This window comes from Orcinus orca, chromosome 1 (genome assembly GCF_937001465.1).
Source record: "Orcinus orca chromosome 1, mOrcOrc1.1, whole genome shotgun sequence".
Taxonomy (NCBI): Eukaryota; Metazoa; Chordata; class Mammalia; order Artiodactyla; family Delphinidae; genus Orcinus; species Orcinus orca.
The window spans coordinates 31,413,075-31,435,815 of NC_064559.1; the positions used below are offsets into that span (position 1 = coordinate 31,413,075).

General features: G+C 59.0%; 1 protein-coding gene and 1 long non-coding RNA gene across 3 annotated transcripts in view; both read left to right on the forward strand.

Annotated features, from left to right (window-relative positions):
- The first annotated feature begins 1,501 nt into the window (after positions 1–1,501).
- The window catches only part of PKP1 (plakophilin 1), a 43,334-nt gene continuing 22,094 nt past the window's right edge, over positions 1,502–22,741 (forward strand). The window contains exons 1-2 of one of the 2 annotated variants that reach the window (XM_004285404.2): positions 1,502–1,941; positions 10,831–10,937. In XM_004285404.2, the coding sequence (XP_004285452.1) occupies positions 1,740–1,941; positions 10,831–10,937 (309 nt within the window). In that variant the 5' untranslated portion in view covers positions 1,502–1,739. Of the gene's footprint in view, positions 1,942–7,529; positions 7,605–10,830; positions 10,938–22,741 lie in introns of those variants that run through there. The other variant, XM_049716419.1, reaches the window with a different exon arrangement.
- On the forward strand, positions 17,237–22,543 carry LOC125960301 (uncharacterized). The gene is made up of 3 exons (XR_007469858.1): positions 17,237–22,050; positions 22,278–22,379; positions 22,436–22,543. It is a non-coding gene; the product is annotated as an uncharacterized LOC125960301 (long non-coding RNA).

Here is a 22,741-nt window from a genome sequence, read left to right on the forward strand (position 1 = left end):
AGAGGCTGGGCTGGATGATGTCCAAGGCTCGGTGCAGCCCTGGCAGACTATGGCTCAACGCAGAATCTTACAATCTGAAGTGATAGTCAAGGTCTACAGGGGTTGGGCTTTGGTATCCACGACGTACTGTTGGTCACATCTCCGGTTTATTTGACTCTAAGTTCTTAGGGACATAACCCTCAATCAGAAAACTATTTCTATTGAATCCACCATGTGCTTTACGATTTTCTTCTCTGCACGTGGCCCCCAGGAATGCATTACGGAGAACAGCTGGGCTCCTGCATGGAACACCCACGTCTCAGGAAGCGAGCGAGTGACCATCATGCGGTCCCTGAGACCATCCCTGGGCTTTTCAAGTCCAGCTCACAGAATTCCCCACGAGCATAGATTCTGAGGGTCCCTTCCGCTGCAGAGCAGAAGGGCAAGCTGAAAGTGAAGGGTGTGAGCTGCGAGTGCCAACTACAAGGGACAGCAGAGGTGATGGCTGGAGGAGCCCGGAACACACAGAAGCTGACCGGACTGCACTGTCTGTTCAGCACTGGGTGTCCAGCACGGGAACCCTGAGTTGTCAAGAAGTGCATAAATGTGCTCAGGGTCTTTTGCCAAAGGGGGAAAGGCAGGGGTGTGCTGCCCTTAGAAAGATTTCCATCAACATAGGTTTGAAATATTCAGTTCCTGTTACACACCAGGTTCCCTGGCGCCGGCTACCTCGGGGCCTGCGGACAAAGCTACAAGAATGAAACATCGCTACACACGCCCCAGGGAGTATGGCAGAATGCACACGACGTCCTAGGATAATAAGTCCACAGCCAGGTAGTTTTAAGGGGTAGGCTACCTTATGGTTTTTCAGTAAGGATCTGGGTAGGATTCAAATCAGACTTAATTTACCTTAAATTAGCTAGTCTTCATTTACTCGTCCGTTAAAACATATTTTTTATTGAGCCCCGAAGATGTACCAGGCACCCATTTCAGGGGCTAAGTCTGGAGTTTCAGAGACACCCACTGTTCACCTGGTGTTTCCCCTGGCATGCCCATGCCCTGGGGGGTGGGCACTACTTTGTGGTTTTCCATCTCAAGTCTCATCCTGCTGTGGGCTTCAGGCCCTCACCCCCTCCCTGCAGGTTGGACCGGGCTGTGCTCCTTGCCGTCAGCCTGGGAGCCCCCATCCACAGGGCCGGTCTCCGCAGTGACCTCTGCACGGAGGCAGATGGGCATCTGGCTGTGCAGGGGGCGCAGTCGAGAAAGACTCCTTTTTCCTAGAGAGAAGTCTCCCTCAGTCCCGAGCTGAGCACGCACTCTATCCCTGAGCGCGCAGGACCGCCGGGACAGAGGGCGGCTCCCCGGCGGAGGCCTCACCTCGGCAGGTCGCGGGGAGAGGGAAGGGGGACAAAGGAAGAGAGAGCACGGTCCAGGCTCGGGACTTGAAGCCCTGCCCCCAGAGCGCCCGGCCCGCAGCTCAGCGCCCGGGGCTCCGCTGGAGCGGCCGCGGCGGGGAGGGGGCGGCGCCGGGCGGGGCGGTATATCCAGCGCGGCGAAGGGCGGGCCCGCCAGTGCTTGGGCCAGGACGCGCCGGGTGGAAGTGCCGGGAGCAGCAGCCGGGAGCTGTCACGCGCGTGGTCGTCGCTCTATGGGCACAGGGAGCCTCTGAGCACGAGAAGACCCCGCTGCCTACCCGCACGTCGCGAGCCCCGCACCTCGCACCTTGCCGCTCGCTTTCCGGGCCCGCGCCCCGCGCCGCCATGAACCACTCGCCGCTCAAGACCGCCCTGGCCTACGAATGCTTCCAGGACCAGGACAACTCGACGCTGGCCCTGCCGTCGGACCTGAAGATAAAGACCGGCACGTCGGGCCAGCAGCGCGTGCAAGAGCAGGTGATGATGACCGTCAAGCGGCAGAAGTCCAAGACTTCCCAGTCGTCCACCCCGAGCCACTCCATCCGAGGTAAAGGCCGGATGCGCGCGTGGCCGGGCGGCGGGGCGCGGGGCGCGCGCAGACCCCAGCAGCGCTCCCCTCCGCCGCCGGGTCTACTGTGCAGCCGCCGCTCGGCGGCGCGCTCACGGTGTTGGGGGGTGGGGGCGCGGTGGGAGACGCAGTCAGGGCCGTTCTCGGGGCCCAGGGCTTTCTCTTCCCCGGCCTGCTCCGGGGAACTGTCTCCGCGTCCTGTCTTACCCGGTCGCCCGGGGTCGTGCGCCTCCCTCACCCCGCCCCATCTTGCCCGGACTTAGCTGCGGGATCTCAGTGGCTGGGGGGGTCTGGGGGGAGGGCGGTGCGTGGCTGCCCGACGGGCAGGGAGTCACGGAGACCCGAGTGGAGGCCCAGGAGGGGCGGGCGGCCGGGGAGGTGGCGCAGGGAGCAGACAAGCCCTTGTGACTGCGCGGCGTGGTAGCGGGAGCCTCGCACCTGGAAGAGGCGTGTGTGGTTCCAAGGTCGCCCCGGGCCAGTGCGGACCCTGGGGACTGAGGCCGGGAAGGGGACCAGGATGCCCTCTTTCCCGTGGCTGAGAGAAACCCACTTTCCTACGGGATTCGCCCTGACCCACTCAGCTTGCCTAGAAACAAGTGTCTTAGGGGCAACTAGGGAATTCGGTGGCCAAGGTTGGGAATGCCCCGCCCTCGACCCCCCGCCTTGCTGGGCCCTCGTGGTGGGCACTTGTCCATCTAGGTGCCGGCCTGGCCAGCCCTCTCCCCTCCACGGTAAGCTCCCCCACCTGGGGGCGGCCAGGAGAAAGGGGTAGGACCCCTGAAACGCAAGGAGGAAGGTATGATACCTGACAGGGCCCTTTGCGGAGGATTTTTAGACCAAATGCTTTCATACAAACAATTCCCAGTGAGAGTTACACACGGATCAGGGTACCTTCTGTTTACTTATTTAAATGCTAATAAAGACCTGCAGACTGCAAACAGTACGGGTCATCCAAGATTTACTTATTGAAAAAAAGAGATACATTGATCAAGTCAGGAGTTCATGAGAGAGCGGGGAGAAGGTAGTAAAGAGGGGGGGACAAAGGAGATGAATCCTCACCGATTCTCCCACACACGCGTGCGTACGTGCGCGTGCACACACACACACCAGCTCACGATTTCAACCTCTGTGCCCCCGCCCAAGTGGTCCCCGTGTAGAGCTGAGGGGGAGAAAGTGGCTGGCGGAGGACTCCCCTGCACCCCAAACCCAAAGGTCTGTGCGGCTGTGCCCCCTACTCCTCTCCTCCCAGACCCCCACTCGAGGTCACAGCCTCCAGAGCGCCTGCCCCCTTCCCTTTTGTTTGGTAGCTGCTTCCAGCCTTATTTGGAAGTAGGTTTGGGAAACAAAGTGCCCTTCCTGGCCACAGCCCAGTCGCAGCTCAAGCCAACCTCCTCTCTCCCTTGCTGCAGACTCACCTGTCCCCGTCCCGCTCCCACTCCGTCCCTGGCCTGAGCTGGAGGCTCGCAGCTCCAGAAAAGTCTCAGACCAGCCCCAGTGCCCCAGACACCCCCTCTGATCCCCCCATGGGGCGCTGGCTGGGCACTGTGCCCCTGGCCTCTCTCTTTGTGGGTGACACATCCATCCCTCTTCTCTCCACTTCTCCATCCCAAGGTCCTCCGGGGGCGTCAGCAGGCAGGGGCGGACTCTGATGGCTAGTGCGTCCCTCTCTGAGGGCTGACCCTGGAGGCATGTCCCCTCTACCCCTGGCTCTGACCAGTTTCCCCAGCGGCACTGTAGCTGGGAGAGGCTGTCAGGCCACCTGCAGCTGGCGTTTCTGGTTTATCCGGCTTTGTCTCTTCGCCAGCACCGCCCAGGCGTCCCCCGTTTGCTCTGTGACTGCCTCTCCCCGCTTTGGTCCTTCTCTGTCCTGTTGGTTTCACTCCATGTGTCTGCTCTGGTCCCCGGAGGGGTGATTGGCGGCTGTGAAAGGACCACGCACCAGGCCATCCCCCTCGCCCCCTGCACAGACTCGAATTCTCTTTCAGTTGCCCGAGACAGAAGAGCAGGTTTCTCTGGGGTCTTTGATTCTCCCGGGCCCCCGCCCTGAAGAAGGCCAGGTGCGCCCCACTGACCGCAGAGGAGCTGCCTCTCCCTGTAGCCCTGTAGGACAGTCAGGGGTCAGCCACCCACGATCCTGGCAGTAGGAGTGTCTTTTGTCCGGAGCCAGCCCGTAGGGCTGCCTTCCATCCTGTCAGGGAGGGGCCTTGAGCCGCCGAGGACTGGGTGTGGGACCGCGTGGGAGAAGCCTGGCGTGAACGCCCGTCTCTGCCGTGCCCTCCCCAAACACGGGCCCAGACGCATGGCCCACCCTGTCGGGCAGTCCCCGGTTGGGCCTGGAGACCCTGCAGGAGGAGGCTGCTCGGGACCCGCCCACCCATCTTCTCCTGAATGGGGCCTCTGAGCACTGCTGCCCACGCTTCCCGAGGGTCCCCGTGGGCAGCGGGAGGAACCCGGGGACGTGGCTGCCCAGCCGGAGATCAGAGCTGGGAAACATGACCTCCTTGCGGCGGGCGGGGAGCCGCTGCGGGGTGGACCGTGGGGTGAGGGGCTGGTGTGCTGTCGTCTGGCCCGAGCGGAGACACTGCCATTTTCATGCCCTTAATGCTCCGCTTGGAATCTCTTCCTAAAGCTGAACCCAAATCTCCTCTGATCCAAGTCCGAAGCTGCCGCTGCCACACACACACACGCACACACACTCACACGCACGCACACACACTCACACTCACACATACATACACACACATACACACTCACACAGACACACGCGCGCACGCACACACACACGCACACATACACTCACACACATACACTCTCACACACGCGCGCACACACACTCACACATACATACACACACGCACACACAGACACACACATACACTCACACACACATACACTCACACACACACACACACACACACAGCTCGGTGGAACCAGCTGCCTTCCACACAGCATTCCAGGGAGTCCTAACCCACGCGCCCTGCGCACTGCCCCGGGAGCCATCGTCAGCCTTGGGCCCGAAGGTTCTGTCTCCATTCTTCTCAGAAGCACCATTTCCCACCTGTGATGGTCAGAGGTGGGGGTGGGGTGCGCTGGGCAGGTGTCCTGCTCCCCAGGGCCCTCCTGGGGGCAGGCTTGTGCCCAGGGGAGCCAAGACCCTGTCTTAGGGCCCCGCTGGCCGGCTCCCTGGATTCATGGGGGGCTGTGTCTCGGCGTGACCCTCCACCCGGGGAGGTTCTGCTGTCTCTACTGTCCTGGAAGGTGTCCTGCCCTGACCACAGGCTGGGCACAGGTGTCTCTTCTGGGGTTATTTCCTCGGGACCAAAGCTGAGACGGGAGGAGGTACGTGGTGTCTGTGCTTAGGCCTGCCCCAGCAGGGAAACATCTTAGTTAAACTTCAAGCAGACCAGTTCTCATTTCTTCACAATGCCTCCTCTAGGAGCTGAGGGCTTAGCCAGGATTTCCACCGGCCTGTTACAACACATGCAAAAATGCCCAGTATTCCGGGGTGTTCCCCCCCCCCCTTTGCTAAGCTCATTGACAGAGATTAGAAAACAAATAAGCAGAACAAAAGAAATTCCTCTCCCCACACACGGAATTGTAAATATCAATAAGCCACTTGTTCTAGGTTTGAAACTCTGGGAGCTACTTCTGCGATAGGGTGTGACCCGTAGAAGTTACGTGATGTTTGAACAAAACAAAATGGAGGACTGTTTTCCATGGAAGGTAGCCTCATGTGAGGCTCCTTGTAGGCACACGCCACACAGGCACGCGTGTATGCACACGTATACCCACCGCTGTGCACACACACACACACGTGTCCTCACGCACACGCGCATTCACACACGGCCCGCCTCGCGGCAGCTTGTGCAGCAGCAGGAGTCCCACTGGTGTCAGGAGGCTTGAGTTCTCTCTGATCTGTTGCCAGCTGCTGTGTGATCTTGGGCAAGTGGCTGCCCCTCTCTGGGTCTGTGCAACTGTAAGAGGTGGGGTGAGATCATCTCCAGATATTTCACTGGAAATAGATGTATAACTCACTGCCTCTGCAGACCGTTTCCCCAGACCATCTGCAGCTGCAAAAAAAGCTCCTCCCCTCAAGACACGGCCCTCACGGTTTCCTTCCAGGAAGCATCAGATCCCCAGAAACTATCCCCCAAAGCACTGTCCTTAAGCATGGTTACACGTCGGAAGAGTCTGGGAATTTCCGGCCCCCAGCGGTTCTGGTTCAGTTAGTATGGGGACAGCGCGGGCATGTGGACTGTTAAAGGCTCCCAGGCGGTTCTGAGATGCAGCAAAGTTCTGGCCCTCACCCGCCCTCACACAGAGACCCCCTGTGGGGACCACCCCGTCACAGGCACACACCTCTACACACACACAGGGACGGGCATCTAGTGTGGCAGTTGCTGGTGACGATGCTTTACCCTGGACCCCCCTCGGGGGGCTGAGCCCAGGCCCCAGCATGCTTCTGCCCTCAGTTCAGCACTTAGGCTTAGTGGTGGCCACACACAGGTCGTGAGGAGGAGAAGCAGGTTTCCAGCAGAGCTGGGTTTGAATACACCCCGGTGTGCTTTGGTGTTTCCGTTCTGTACACGTGCCCAGGAAAGGGCAGCGACTGCGCCAGCATGTCAGGTGGGGTTGAGCTGAACTCCTCCCGTCCAGGACAGGGCGGCGTGTCCACGAGCGCCCCACTGGCCTGGGTGGAGGGCAGAACATCTCCTGCGATGTTCGAGGGGCAGGAGCTGGGCTGCGGGACAGTCCGGGGTCCCAGACATCTCCGTGCCCTCTTCCGACAGTTCCCCTTATTGTCTAACTTAAATTCCTCTTGCTGTGGGCCTCACCCTGCTGGGCACTCTGGATGGGACGGGTTTAGGGGGTGAAGTAAAGGCGTTTCTGAGGCTGAGAGACAGTGGACTTCCTTTCTGAAGCTTTCTGTGCTAAGGAGCAGATGTAAGTGCAGAAGCAGCTAGAAGAGGTAGGAACCTTGTGAGAGGCAGGTTCACAGACATCCCTCTCTGGGAGGGCCTGTGGCTAGCAGGGACGGGGGTGTGGGGAGACTGGGGTGGAGGAGAGGCGTTTCGGGCAGCCTCTGCCCCTGGGGCAGCCCTTAGGCCAGGCTGGCCGGTGTCCCGAGGGCCTTCTCCAGGTGGAGTCTGGTCCTGCGTTGGGGTGGGTGGAGAGCGCCCCCAGCAGACACACACAGAATGTACAGCACGGAGTGCGTCGAGCAGGTAGCCCGGGTGCTGACACGGCTCCCAGGGCGAGTTGGGGCGCCGGGGTGGGGGTGGGTCTTCTCCAGGAGGAGCTGGTTTTGTGCAGGGTTTGGGCTCCAGGGAGAGGCCTGCCTGAGAAGGAGAGCAGGAATGTTTCAGGCGTGGCGGGTGTGACCCATGGAATGCTTGGGGGTGGAAGGGTGAGTCATCCCTGCGAAGGTTCACCCGTCCCAGTGGGGAAGGAATCCCGGGGGTCCTGACAGAGGGCTGCCCAGTGACACCGGGAGAGTCAGGCTGCCCGTGCAAGGCCACAGGGAAGGGGCTCCGGGGTGCTGCCGTGTGCGGGGTGGCTTTTCTGAGATGGCTTGTCACCCGGAGCAACGACCCACAGTGAGGCTTGCAGTGTGGGGAGCGGCCGGCCATGCTGGTCCATAGGTAAGGCAGACCTCTGCTCTCTGACCCCGGGCTCCTGTGGGAGGGCGGATGCCTCGAGGCAGACACACAGTTGGGCCACGTGGAAAGGCCCATGGGCCCTTCCAGCGACAACAGCGGGTGCAGTGCTTCCCGGGAGGTGGGGTGACTGTGGGGCAAACTGGTGCTGGGACCCCCCTCCCTTCCCACCTCCCTGAGAATATAGCCTTGGGCGTTCTGGCTCCAGCCTCTCCCCGGTTCACCGACCCGCCAGGGACCTCTTTGGGTGGGAGGGGGGCCTGGACCCCAGTCCCCTGCTGCGGTTATGGGAACACTGAGCCTCAAGGCACCAGAGCTGGGCAGGGGGACCGTACCTCACCGTACCCTGCACTGAGAGGACAGGCAGCCTGGGGCACGGGGACCAGGTGGGGGTCATCAGGAAAGACTTCCTAGAAGTGACGTCCAGTGAGGTCAAGGGGCCAGTGGAGAAGTGCAGGCCATCAGAGCTGTCCCATCACTCTCAGTGAGAAGCTCCATGTTCTTCCTGCTGAACTTGACTTTCAGAGGGTGGTACTTCCCAACCAGACCCCCCAGGGTCAGGAGAGGGAGTGCTCGCTTCTGCTGTGGGAGTAACAGTCTCACAAATGGCTCGCCTCCCGCCTGCACCCCTTCGGGTATCTGGTACACTGCAAGGTGTGACTGCAAGTGTGTGAGATGTCCGGACACCCCACCCTCGAAACCTTGGTGCAAGGGCAGCTGCCTCCCGCCGGAGCAGCAGTGCTGGCTGGTGTGATGGCAGCCACATTCTCACAAGGAGGCCAAGCCAGGCAGCTCACGATGGGAGTCAGGCATTTTGACCCCCAGTTGCAGGTGATCTTGGGGAGATGCCTTCAGGAGCTGCCTGGAAGGGCCTGGAGGCCTTGGCCCAACCAGAAGTGAGAGTTACAACCCACACCTGTCATCACCACAGTCCCCCCTGGGTCACAGGGACTGGCCTTGAAATGATAAGGTACTCCAGAGGTCATCTCCCTCCACGGCAGAGAACTCCCCGCCTGTCACACAGAGGAGAATGAGAGGGAGGCGGGCAGGTGCAGGGTGTCGGGGAGGATATGCTTCACCTGATGACCAAGAGGGCGAGTGACATCACTGCTGACAGACTCCCTCCCCAGCAGGGCGGAGGCTCTGTGGGAGCCTGCCCTCCACGGAGCCTCCTGGAGACGCCTCTCCCATAACTCTGTGTCTGTCACCACCCCAGATTTTTCATCCAAAGCAGCTGGCTGACCCACGCTTGCCCTTGGGTGAGAAATCCCTGCCCAGGTGAACCCTGCCTTGGCCTGCCCTGGAAGGGGTGTCAGGAGGGGAGATAGACGGGACGCTGGCTGTCGGCCACCGGGGTTCCTGGCTGCAGCCCCTTTTCTCGGTGAGAGCGAGTTCTGGGCGTCCACGCCCGTGAGATTGCCTCCAGACTCCTCCTGACAAAGGCAGCTTTTCCAGAGCTTCTGGAGAAAGGAAGAGGCATGAGCTGCCTGCATTCAGCAGGGAGCTTGGAGCAATTCAGAGCCTCAGGGGCGTCCCTTCTGGAGCCAGGCCTGGGCCTGGGGCTTTCTGGGGTGGGGACACCTCTGGGAGACCCTGAGGCAGGCAGCAAAGGAGGTGGTGATGTAGCCTTTGATGCCCAAACTTCTTCCTTGCTGAGCCCTGTCTCTAGAGAAGAGAGGTCAGCCTTCTCTGAATGCCCAGACACAAGTCACTGTAATCACACAACCACGGGACCTTGAGGTCCAGAGAGGCCAAACCCCTCTTTCTGTAGAAGAGGAAGCCAAGGCCGAGAGAAGGCAAGTGCTTTGCCCAAATGCCGGAGCCAGGACCAATTCCAGCACCGCTAGGCGAACAGGACAGGGGGTCTGCACCACAGCCGGCAGCCCCGGTGGCCAGTTGATCCTCCGTGATGGGGGGCATGGAGAATCAGGGACACTGCCCCTCCTGTGAGCTGTTGGGGGTCACCTGGCCCTGGACAGAGGAGGTGGCACCAGGCAGGGACATCTGCCACAACCCAAAGCTGCCCCTCTGCTCTGTCTTCTCCCCCCAGCTCAGGTGCTCCAGCGCTCACCCCCAAAGGCTTGGGAGTCTGAGGGAGCACAGCCGATGGGGAGGGGTGAATTGAGCCAGGTGGGATCCCGGCCGGACCCTTCCCCTGATGCTGGATCTACCCGCTCTCCCTGGATCGACTTTCCCCAGGGGCCATCGCTTAGTAAGAGTGTAGGACCACCCTTGCTCCGGACGCCCAGGCCATGGGGCCATGGTTCCTAGTCTAGGAAATGGGGCACCAGGCAGGATGTGACCTGGGGTACGGACGGCAGGACAGCCTCTTGGGCGGGGCCCGGCTGCAGGTTTTGAACGTGGGTTTACAGACGGTTGTGATTCAGTGGCTGTGGCCGAGGAAGGAAGGCAGACTCGGCACGGGACACGGTGTGAGCAAAGCCGCAGGCAGGTCACTGTCAGCCTCGCTTCAAGGGCAGCAGGACAGCGGGAAGAATTGGGCTGTCCTTTCGGGTTCCTCAGCCATCCGGTGAAGGAGCCTAGCGTCCAGGCTGCCTTCTGAAAACCAAAGCCACTTTACCCTTAATAAGAGTAATGACACTCTGTCCTCCCCGGAGCCTGTCATCTGTGGGCCCCCAATCACTCGGAAGACAGTTCATTAATCCTCAGCGGGCCTTTGAGGTTGGTGGCCGCTCCCCCTGCAGCAGCTGGGGCACCTGGGAGATGCAGGAGGGGGCGGAAAGCTGGGCTTGGGGACCAGAGTCCCGCGTGGCGTCGGCCCCGGACCCTGCGGAGCTGCCCTGCAGCCCTGAGGCTCTGGAGCTGCCATGTGGAGCTCCGGGCTGTCGTCCATGAGTGGGAAGGCCATCCTTGTGGAACTCGGAGTTGTGATTCCCTGGACCGGGATGACGGGGGCCTGAAGCCCTCCAGGCCAACTCCTGACCTGTAGGTGTCTGCCCACCCCCGGCCACAGGGGTAGACCCCCAGGAAGGGGTCGGCCGAGGCCCTCGGAGCTGACCCTGCAGCCATCTGGCTGTGGAGGGCCGGGTGGAGAGAGGGAGAAGGTGAGCAGACGGCTGCTTCCCCGTTCTCCTCCTCCAAGGCCTCAGCCCTGGTCTCCGAGGGCCGCAGGGCCCCAGATGCGGAGGGGACGCCGTGGGCAGGAGGGCTGTGGGGAGCGAATGGCCTAACCCTTGCCCCTGTCCTCAAGGTTCCATGTATGACGGCCTGGCCGACAATTACAACAGCTGCGGGACCACCGGCCGAAGCAGCTACTACTCGAAGTTCCAGGCGGGGAACGGCGCGTGGGGCTATCCGGTAAGGAGCGGCTTCCCGCAGGGTGTGGGCTCAGGCTTCATGGAGGAGAAGGCATGTCCTGGTCGCCGAGACAGCGGTGCAGGGTGGGAAGGGTCCCCGAGGGGAGGCCCCCCAGCTCTGACTGGGTCCGTTTGCTTGGCCATCATTTCACACGTGGCTCTCACTGCAGCCTCCTGTCTGACTGGATATTTCTGAATGTCTCAGATGAGAACATTTTAGAAAAAGCATAAAGAAAACATCATATTCAAAAGAAAAGTCCATTTCCCAATATATCTGATTTGATCATAGATTTGAAAGATGTTTGAATTCTCATGGTCCAGTCATGTATAGGTTAGATGTTTCTAGAAAAATCCCGAAGGAACCCTCTCCTCAGTGTGTGCTGATGACCAAGGATGTGTGCCCGGGGGGGAATGTGGCTTGAGTTTGTAAGTTGGACAAACCCGCGTTCAGATTCTCGCTGTGTTACTTACTGCTGAGCATGTGACCTTGGGCAAGATTCTTCTACCTCTGGGTCTCAGTTCCCCCACATGTAAAATGGATATAACAAAGTCTACCTCTGGGGATTGTTGTCAGGACTAAACGAAATAATGTGCATTAAAAAAAAACCTGATTGGGCTTCCCTGGTGGCGCAGTGGTTGAGAGTCCGCCTGCCGATGCAGGGGACACGGGTTCGTGCCCCGGTCCGGGAAGATCCCACATGCCGCGGAGCAGCTGGGCCCGTGAGCCATGGTCGCTGAGCCTGCGCGTCCGGAGCCTGTGCTCCGCAACGGGAGAGGCCACAGCAGTGAGAGGCCCGTGTACCGCAAAACAAAAGAAAAAAAAAAACCAACCTGATTATAATCATTCTTAAGAATTTTTTTTTTAAATTAGCATGAGTAGACATTATCCTAGATCCTTTAATCCTGGCCCTGTCACTGTCTTTCTGTGTGATCTCATCCCGCTACGCCCGTCCACCCATTACTGAACAAATATTTCTTCAGCCCTAGCTCTCCATCAGGCACCAGGGCAGATGCCCTGCTTCAACCACACAAGCCCACGCAGGAGTTTTCTTCTACTCCACAATCGGGGTGTCGGGCTAGGTGACACCCAGGTTTCCTCCCAGTCTGCAAATCCTGTGACTTCCCTTTCATTTTGCTAATTTCAACATTAGCCTATATTGTTCTGGAAATCCTTCTGTGAGGCCCTTCAGGCCTGTGCAGCTGGGGATAAAGGCCGCTTCTCCGTGGGACTCTGGGCTCCGTCCACTTGGGCCTCAGGTTTTAGCAGCTTTCGCTGTGAGTCCACATTGCTCACAGATGTCGGGGTCCCGGGCAGGAGAGAGGTGGGAGGTTTATGAGTTAGGTGTTCCTTGCCATCCACTTGATTCCTTCCTACGTAAGGTCTCACTGGGGCTGATTCGGGAGGATTTGTCTTTCGTCACAGCTTTAACTAGGTTTGCTGTGAATTTAGTTCCCTCCGTTTTTCCCTATTCTTAATGTGAGTTGATACCCTCAGCGCCGATAACTGATAAATACAGTTGACTGAGCCCAGTAGGCGGGCAGACCAGGCATAGATGTGAGTAAAGGGCTTTGACGGAGAGACTGATGACCAGGCAGAATCTGAGAAGATGACTTTGTAATGCCCGTGAAAAGGATTAGGAGAGACCCAAGGAGGGGCAGGTCCCTGGACGGGACCAGCAGTCAGATGAGTAATCGTGCTGACCGCGCAGATGTTATGTGTCTTTACAATGTTGCGTTGCCCAATCAGAACTTGGCGCTTGGGTTCCCGCCCTGGGCCTCTGGCTGCTCTCTGACTCTGTGACTTTAGATCGAGCTCTGATTTCTCTGGGTATCAGTGTTCTCATCTGCGCGTGCTTCACCTCCACTCAGGGGTTGACGTGTTACATTAACCGGGACGTGTCATCAGATGAGGGGTTGCTACATGCGGGGATCTGTAACCAGGACCTGCAGGGAACTCGTTCTGAGGGCCTTCTTGGGAGAGCCTGTGTGCGGCTGGGTTGAGCGCTGCTTCTGGTCCATTAACTCGATCCTCACCGGCTCCCAGCTGCCCCTACACCCTCCCTGTGACTGTTTTCTGACGCCCGGTGAGAATTCCCTCCTTTCCCGAACCCCAAGGCCCAGCCCTCGTCGCTCCTTCTCTCTGCCGGCGGGATTTCAGAGTGACTCAGCCAGGAGCTGCCTGGACACGTGTCCCGGCTCGCTTAGCTCAGGAGGGGCTGTGGGACACGGGGCTTTGGTGGAGGGAGGCGGATGGGTGGAAGGATTGCTGCTGGAGTCGAGCACGTCAGCCACGATGGCAGAACCGCTAGTCAGGACTTAGGGGAAGGGGGGCAGGGGGCAAGGCAATAGGGGAGCCATGGGATTTTCCCAGGGATTGGCACAGCTGAGCCAAGGGAGTTCAGTGCCCCCCCGCCAAGAAACGAGCGCAGAGGGTAGGGGGAGGGAACAGGGCCCACGGACCCTCCTCAGAGTAGCCTCCATCTGCCCTGGGAGGACCGCAGACAGATCGTTGCTAAGCTGGAAGAGTCCAGTTGTGCTGCCATTGCCGGAAGTGTTTCTGGAACCTCTAAAAATTTTTTTTTTATAAAATATAATTGTTGTTAGTGCCATTTTAGGGGCCATCTAAGAAAACCAGCCCCGTTTGTGTGTTGTCAGGACCTGTGTTTGAGCGGAAATGATATTAAGCCCTCTGAGAGCCTCACTCCTCAGACTTGTCTTGTTTCAAATATCAGATCAACTTCAAATAACAAAGACTGGTCACCACTGACTACGTATTTTATTTAAGTATGCAAAGGATCTGTTCTAAAAATGTTTAAAAAGCAGTGGTGGTACCTTATGATGTTACCTTATATGCTAATTCAGCAATAGTCTTTTAATTTAAAAAAACAGATGAGATATATCTCATCCTACCATTTATAATCTATGATCACTTATATCACAAGATAAGAAAATGGAATATAGACGGTCTTGTCATAGAATGAAACAGAGTTAGTCTGACACACAAAAAGCATCAAGGGGCTTAAGGAAAAGAAGAACCGGTCCCAAGAAAGTCGTTGGCCAGTCGTTCTCTATTCTCTCCTGGTCCTCGGAGACCGTATCTGCTGGTCAGTGATGCCCAGAGGCCCAGGGAGGAGCAGGTGAGCTGGTGCAAAGGGTGGGGCACATCCAGCCCTGTTTCTCAGATGAGCAGACTCAACTCTTCTGTCCCAGTTCTCAGAACCAGACTCGGGGACTATGTAGGGACCGACAAGGTTGGCATTTCATAGTTGAGGACACTCAGGCCCAGTAAGGACAAGGGTCACATGGCTGGTTAACGGGAGAGCAGACGAGACCCCTGGCCTCCTAACTCCTAACCTGATGGAGTTTCCTTTCATCGCCCCAGACATTTGCGCTCTTTTGTTGGGCATTTTATGGGATGTTTTCTGGTGTTTTTTTTTTTTTTTTGCAGTCTCAATATTTAAAACTATAGCATGTTCTGGGGACTTGGAACAGACGCATGGGTTCAAATCCCTTCATTTCCCCCCTTCCGTCCCCCAGCCAAGCCTACTCTTTCCTTGGTGAGTCAGCCTCACACAAAAGACGCAGGGCAGTGGCCCCTTTTTCCTTCCTAGACTCAAGCTGGAGCCACTCAGCTGTGGGGGTCAGGGTGGGCTACCAATTAAACATAAAGAAATGCAATATTTGCGACATACTGATCCTACAGTGTTACTTGTTTACCTGATAGTCAAATGTAACTGGGGGTCCTGCATTTTTATTTGCTGTATCTGGCGTTCCCCAGGTCAGGGTGTATTTCCACCCATTCCCTGTAATAAAAACAAGACTCCCTAAGTGCCCCTGTCCTAGGTTGGGGACCGAGGCAGAATTACTTTAGGGGAGCAAAGGGAGGCTGACGGCCCCCCTGAGGTCCTTGTACGGGGCACTTTGAACACGTCCCCTGGGTCGGCTGACAGCAGGGTGAGGGAGGAGGGAGCAGAAATCACGGAAAGCACATGGGTTTGTCCTGGATGACGTTGCGGCAGGTGGACAGTTTAGCGTCCAGGGAAGGTTCTGGATTAAGAGGAGGGTCTCCCTTTCCACCGCCTCCAGCCCCAAATGGTTTTCCTATTTACAAATCAAGAAGCACACCTAGAGCGCTTACGTCCCTCTGGGCGTCACGTGGAGTGACATGTGCTTTGGTTGTGGACGGGCCTAGAGCATCCCGCCGGGAGCCGATCCCATGCGCGCAGCAGCTGGGCCAGGGTATCCCATGGGGGCATCGTGCTGAATCCCTCCACCGTGCTCTGTTACACCAGCCCAGTGCTCGGGGTGGGGGCAGAGGCCAAGACTCCCCGGGAGGACGGCCAGCGGAAATTCTGCCTTCATTCTGGTCACTGACCCCATTTCTCTGCCTTAACCCAGGGTTCAGGGAATTCCCCTGTGGTCCAGTGGTTAGGACTCCGAGCTGCCACTGCAGGGGGCACGGGTTCAATCCCTAGTCGGGGAACTGAGATCCCGCATGCCGCACGGGGAGGCCAAAAAAAAAAAATTATTAAAAACAAAATCCAGGATTCGCTAGCAAATCTTCCTCCCAGCCTCTTCTCAGCTGTACTTGCTTAACTGATGTGTCAGTATTTGGTGATCCCATCACGACAGGGTCTCCTGGACCACGTGCTGGGGACCCTCTCCCTGAGGGGGACTGGTCCTGCCCACCCCAGACCCAGAGACACCTGGGTGGCCCTCTTCTGTAGATGAGAGGGCTGAGGCTGTGCACAGCTCCGTGGGGCGTGGGAACCCAGGCTCTGGTGAGCCACGTGTGTGCAGGGTCTGCAGGTGGCAGGGCCCAAGGCCGAGGGGCTGCCGGAGAGAAAACGGCAGGACTCTAGCCCTTGAAGCAGAGAAAGGTCCCAATAAACACAGACCCCTCCCATGGCAGGTGGTGTGGAGGGACCAGCCCTGGGCCCTCAGCTAGCTGGATGACCCTCGGCAAATTCTTAACCCTAGCTGCTTGCCCATCTCTGAAATAGGTGAGAATTCCTATCTCGAAGGGCAGTCGGGGCTGTAGATAGGACACACCCGATCGGGTAGGAGGCCTGGATTCTGGTCTCAGCTTGGCTGCCACAAGCGGAGGGAAGGACCCGGGGGGTCTTCACCTCCTGAGACCTTTTCTCATCCACGGAGCAAGGCTGTTGGACTAGACCTAGCCAGGGACCCCTTCAGCCCCGACTTTTCAGGGCTCTGTGCGGCTCGAGAGCTTCCTCTGGACAGCTGCGGGACCCACAGACTGGGCCTCACGGTGGTCTCCGGGGCCTGCAGGTGGGTGAGGGCTTCTGCATGACCTCCCCGCTTTCATCTGGGCACCTCCAGGCACCGGGGAAACAGCAGGCAATTAACCCTTGCAACAGGATGGAGAGCTGGTAGGCCCTCATTTCCTTTAGCTCTACAGAGGGGAGGCGGGCCGGTAACTCCCACTGCTTAAAAACCCCGCCCCGCCTCCGGCCCTGCTCCCCTCTCTTAGCTGGGTTCTCTGGCGGTGCCTGCCCTCTGTTTGGAAAGTCTGGGGAGAGAAGGATGGAGGGGACGCATGCTCCTGCCCTACGAAGAGGGGGTGATCGTCGTGCTTGCCAGCCCGGCGTCCCCCTGCCAGCAGTGACTCACCCCCACCCGGTCCCGCGGGCCCTGGGCTCTCGCCCAACGAGGATGCTGCTGTCGAGGGACAGAATTTGTCGGAGACAGGAGGCGAGGGAGTGGGGGCCGCGGGCCGGCCCCCCGCCCAGGCTCCCTCCCTGTAGGAGCAGCGCCTGGCTGGGCATCACTGAGGCTGGAGACATCCCCTCTGTTCAAACCCATACGCCCACGTCGGGGTGTCCCTCGGAGTGGCCATGTGCATGGGGTGGTCCTGCTTTCTGTGCCGGACGATCCTGCCGGCCCCGGGCCGGAGCGTCCTTCTGAGCCGCTTTTCACCGAGGGCTGACTCCAGCCTCTCGGAGAGGCTGCTCTTCCTGGCTCAGATTTGGGGGGGGCAGGGACTCTTTAGAGTCCAGGGGTGAGGTGGAGGAAAGGCCACTGGCCTGGGCGTGGGGCTCCCCAGCACTGCCCAGCGACCGCTGCTGGCCCTCCATCCCTGCCGGGCCCCAGGGGCACCATCAGACTGTCTCCTCGGCTCTGACGTCCCGTGTTGTGTGTCCTCCCTGGGGGGAGAGGAGTCGGCACTGCAGGCCGGTGAAGGGGGAGGACCCGGCCCGCAGATCAATGCAAGCGGAGTCCCAGGACGGCTCCAGGCGGGCAGCTGGGCTTGGGGGCTGCCTTTAGCCGACAGGAGCGGGCAGAGGGGTGCTGCCAGGCTTGGAGCTGGGACGTAGCCCCTGGGCCGTCCTTTGTGAGTGCTCACAGGCACAGGCATCGCTCCGAGAGAGGCCAGGCCCAGGGGAAGGCAGTCACCTGTCACTGTCCCCGTTGGTGGACCCTTGTGGGGGAGGGAGGCAGGCAATTGGTCGCAATGTCCAGCGAGACGTGTCCGTCCGTGCAGGGGACTCAGTGTGGCCACTGTGTGGTTGGTGGGTGGGAGCATTGGGCTTTGCCAGCCCTGGACAGTCTGCAGGGGCCCCTCCCAGATGGGCTCGGGAAGGAGTCCCCCTCCTCTGAGAGAGGACCGAGCCTGGTTTTACATCTTCCTTTGGCTTTAATCCACCTGTCACTTCCGGTCAGCGTCTTTCCCCAAGAAGGAGGCTCCCCTGTGATCTGGCTTCCTTCCCACCTTCCTTCTCACACACGTGTCACAGTAGAGCCGCTGAAACTTTAGAGGGAGGGTTTGAAGAGTCAAGGACAGTTGCAAACTTCTTTATTTTGCTCCAGAAGAAAATGAGTGAGTTTTAGTTTCGCCTTTTTTTTTTTTTTTTAACTCCTGACAAGAACGAATCTACTGAGCCAACAAGACTTGAAAGCCCTAACACTCTAGTTAAAAACAACTAACAGGGGACTTCCCTGGTGGTGCAGTGGTTAAGAATCCGCCTGCCGATGCAGGGGACACGGGTTCGAGCCCTGGTGCGGGAAGATCCCACATGCCGCGGAGCAACTAAGCCCCTGCGCCGCAACTACTGAGCCTGCGCTCTAGAGCCCGCGAGCCACAACGACTGAGCCCACGAGGCACAAGTACGGAAGCCCGCATGCCTAGAGCCCGTGCTCCACAACAAGAGAAGCCACCGCAATGAGAAGCCCGCGCACCGCAACAAAGAGTAGCCCCCGCGCACCGCAACTAGAGAAAGCCTGCGTGCAGCAACGAAGACCCAACGCAGCCAAAAATAAATAAATAAATTTATTTAAAAGAAAACAAAAGCAACTAACAGACAAGACACCAGCGTGAGAGAGGGTGTGTGTGATGAAATGCTGGGGTTTGCAGCACGAGCTCCTTAACCCTCTCCGGGCCTCAGTCTCCTGGTCTGTCATCGGCGGGTGGGACCAGGTGACCACCCAACCTACTTCCCTAGCAGCAGCCCTGGTCCCCAGGGTCCTGGAGGTCTGGGGACGGAGCCCTGGGGTTCTGGGTTAGCAGGAAGTGCCGGCTTTGCCAGGACCGCCACCTTCACGTTTGGTGGGCTGTCAGTGGGAGGAAGCCCAGTCCTCAGAACCCCTTGAATTACGGAGCGGTTTGAACGTATACAAGGTAATCCTGTTTCCACTTCCCAACCTGATCCTTCCACCTTTGTGAGATCCGGACGGGTGAACTGGTTCCTGTTGTTCCGATTTTATTCGCAGGGGAGTCAGGCTATGGAGAAGTGCAGGGGCTTGCCCGGGAGGTACCTCACAGGTAGACTGGGCAGAACTGGGTCCAGAGCCCAGTCAGCTCTGCGTGGGGTGTCGGGGGACACGAGGAGAAGGAGGAAGAGTCAGGACCTTGTCTCCTGCCCGGTGGGCGAGCGACAAGCGCTCCAGAGCCGGGAGGGAGGAGGGGCCCTGAAGGAGGCCGCCAAAACAAAGCCCTGGGCAGGTCGTCCAGGGCCTCTTCTGGTTGCAACTGCCTTTTGTCACCAGACTCCGCTGACAAAGGCAGCAGCCTTTCCCGTAGGTGGATGAGGACCTCACCCCGCCCTAGGGTGGGGCTCAGCCTCCCCCGCCCAGGGCCCCGCCCTGGCATGCCGCCACCAAAGACTTCCAGCCGCAGGAGAGCAAACTTAGCTGAAAAGGAAAATCCAGTGGGGCAGAGGTGGGCGGAGGAGGTGGAGACGCAGCTGAGGAGGGGTGCAGCTTTGGGGGCTCTAGCAGGGGGCACCCCCCACACACACCTGCACAAGGGCGTGGCCCGGAGTGGGGGTGAAGACAGCCTCCTGGGTTTGTTCCGAAGCTCTGAGCTAGGCTGGGGAGAAGGGCGAGTGTGACTCCAGCGGGGCTGAAACGACACTAAAAGTCAGAAGCCTTACAGCGCTGGCTCTAGTTGGGGAAACGGAGAGGCTCAGAGAGGTGAGGTGACTGCCCAAGGCTGCACAGCCACTCAGGGTAGAACCAGGACTAGAACCCGACCTCTGGGGCCCCTGCCCTGTGCTCCTGGTCACACTGTCACAGGAGGGGACCCTGGCCACTGCAGGCAACAGAGTTTCATCTGATCTCTGCTGTCAGAGGTTTTACAAAATCATCACACCAACTATTATTTACTCATTTTTACTAAACTTCCTTTTAAATTTCAGTGCATTCATTTTGAAAAGAAACTTTGTATCAGTAACTTGAGAGAAAAAAAAGTATCCTTTGCCATAAAAGAAGGCTTACCATAATTTAGAATCAATAACAATAAATAGAATGGAAACAAATCATTGTTTAATTCCAAGTGGGTAAAAAGGCTTTTTATCTTTCTGCTCAGAAGGGAGGTTGGCAAATGTTAAAGACACATCCAGGTGGCTCCCCCTCCCCTCACCGGTGACTGCCCTGCGCCCAGCTGAAGGCCTTTGTGAATGGAGCATGTAGATCTTTTCTTTTCTTTTTCTTTTTTTAATATTTATTTATTTAGGCCGCGCCGGGTCTTAGTGGTGGCATGCGGGCTCTTCGTTGTGGCATGTTTTTTGGTTTTTTCTTTTTAGTTGTGGCATGCAAACTCTTAGGTGCGGCATGCATGCGGGATCTAGTTCCCAACCAGGGATGGGACCCGGGCCCCCTGCATTGGGAGCGCAGTCTTACTCACTGGACCACCAGGGAAATCCCTTGAATGGAGCATTTAAAGATGAGGTTTCCGGCCAAGGTCTGTGGCCCTCTGTACTAACCCAGGGCCTGCCGGGCACCAAGCCCTGCAGGATCAATTGCTCCTGGGGAGGGTCGGTAGGAGACCCCAGGCTCTCCCGATCTCCCCGCAGCCCTAAGCAGCTCTGGGAGGCCCACAGAGCTGGGGGGTGGGGGAGGCGTGGAGGGAGCTGGGGGGCTCGGGGCAGGCCCTCCTCCTCCCTCTGACTGCCCCCGAGGCTGGGAGGGAGGTGGCTCAGCTTCTAGAGCCCGAGAAGCTCAGGACGACTCGTCTCAGTGCAGAGACTCCGGGCTCGGCCTCAGTCGGCAGTCTTGACGTGATGTCCTGATTTCTCAGGGCAGCTTGTGTGCACCAGGAACGAGCATGGGTGCAGGGCATGGGGGCCCGCGCTCGCTCCTCCGTGCCTTCCCTCTCGAGACCCCCCCGGCCAGCCCTGCTGTGATCACAGGCCGCCTCGCCCGTAGGCGTCTCTCGGGACAGAGGGCCTTCCAGCCGGGCTCTGTGGGCAGTAGAGCCTTATCACGTGTCACACGGCCGGTCAGCTGCACTCTTCTTAAACATTTCCCACCATCGGCCAAAGAGGAAGAGCCGGCATCTCTTATGTCTGGGGCTCTGGGGAGGGGTTTCTAGGTGAGGGGCCAGCGAGTAGCCCGAGGTGGTAGTGGAGCCTGTCCTGCAGAAGCTCTGGGCCATTTAGACTTCACTCATGTCACCAGAGTCTGGTGGCCACGTGGCTGGAGGACGCACACCGGGAAGGTCAGAGCCCTGGGTCCTGGTTCAGGGTCTACCCCGTCTTAGCCTCAAGTTCTCCGAGCGTAAGAGGTGCTCTCAGAGAGAATACAGATGCTGCTGCCTGTCCCGGCGCCTCCTCGGCCAGGCGGGGGACGGAGGCCGTGAGGTCCCAGCAAGAGGTTGAATGGGAGGGCTGTTTACAAACTGTGAAGTACCAGGCCTGCTATGGGGTCCTTGGGATAAGCTCAAGGCGCTTCCAAAGACCTACCCGCCTGAGTCCACCCCCAGCCAAGTGCTGTGTGTCCCACACAGGCAGGTGCGCACGTGGAGTGTGTGTGTGCACACGCACGCAGGCTCGTCCTCCAGTCGGGGCTGTGTCACCAAGCCCTGGAGGGTCCAGCCAGTCGTCCCTTCCTTCCTGTGAAATGTTTGGCTGTCTCCTCAGTGGGAGTGGGTTTTTCACCAAGGAGCTCTTTGTTGGCCAAGGAAGAATCTGCTCCTCACGATGTTGCCGTCTTGCAGCGTCTGGCCCTCCTCTTATGGCTGGCACGTGCCTCCTGGCTCAGGGCTCGGGCGGCAGTTCAGGGGCACCCCCAGTCTCCCTGCACAAGGTGGGGTGCCTGGCCCTGTGGGATCTCCCTGACGCTCAGGAAGCTGGCACTCCCTCGAGGTTCCAGGAGCTCTTTCACGTGGGAACCTTGGAGGGGCCCTCACTTTGCCCTCCCCAGGATGAACCATCACGGGGAAGAAGGGGTCGACCTCTGGGTTCCAAAGTGACCACAGAACACAGGGCTCCTGGGGGGCAGAAGGACCGTGCCTCAGACACTCCTGAGCCCATGAGAGAGGTGGCCGAGGTGCAGGGATCCTTTGCCTCTTGGGACTGTTGAGAGCTGCCTCTGGAAGGCAGACACCTGCCAGGGGGTGCGTCCCAAAGTGAAGCCCAAGGTTTCCACGAAGAAAACCTGAGGTCCTTGTCCCACAGACCCATCCTGGTGGGTCAGGAGCTGAGAAAAGCCCACGTCTCAGGTGTGCAGGGGGAGAGGTCCAAGAACAGAGTTTCAGGAAATAGTTTCTCCCACAGATTAGTGATGAAACAGGGAGCAGGACGTGAAGGCAGAGCTGGAGCTGGGAGCTGGGTGCTAGAGCTGTGCTGGGTGCTGGAGCTGGGTGCCGGAGCTGGGTGTTGGAGCTGGGAGCTGGGTGCTGGAGCTGGGAGTGGGGTCCTAGAGCTGGGTGCTGGAGCTGGGAGCTGGATGCTGGAGCTGGGAGCTGGGAGCTGGATGCTAGAGCTGGGAGCTGGATGCTGGAGCTGGGAGCTGGGTGCTGGAGCTGGGAGCTGGGTGCTAGAGCTGGGAGCTGGGTGCTGGAGCTGTGCTGGGTGCTGGAGGTGGGTGCTGGGTGCTGGAGCAGCTGGGTGCTGGAGCTGGGAGCTGGGTGCTGGAGGTGGGTCCTGGAGCTGGGAGCTGGGTGCTGGAGCTGGGTGCTGGGGCTGGGAGCTGGGTGCTGGAGGTGGGTGCTGGATGCTGGAGCAGCTGGGTGCTGGCGCTGGGAGCTGGAGCTGGGAGCTGGGTGCTGGAGCTGGGAGCTGGGTGCTAGAGCTGTGCTGGGTGCTGGATAGGATGCTGGAGCTGGGAGCTGGGTGCTGGAGCTGGGTGCTGGGGCTGGGAGCTGGGTGCCGGAGGTGGGTACTGGATGCTGGAGCAGCTGGGTGCTGGGTGCTGGAACTGGCACCGTTGTATTTTCAGACATCACATGTCATGGAGGCCAGCTCTCGGCCAAGTGCTGGGGCACACAAACGCACTTTGTGCCCCCCGTTTCCGCCCCATCGCCAGTAGCAGCAGGAGCCACGGTGGGCCTGACCCTTGCCCCCG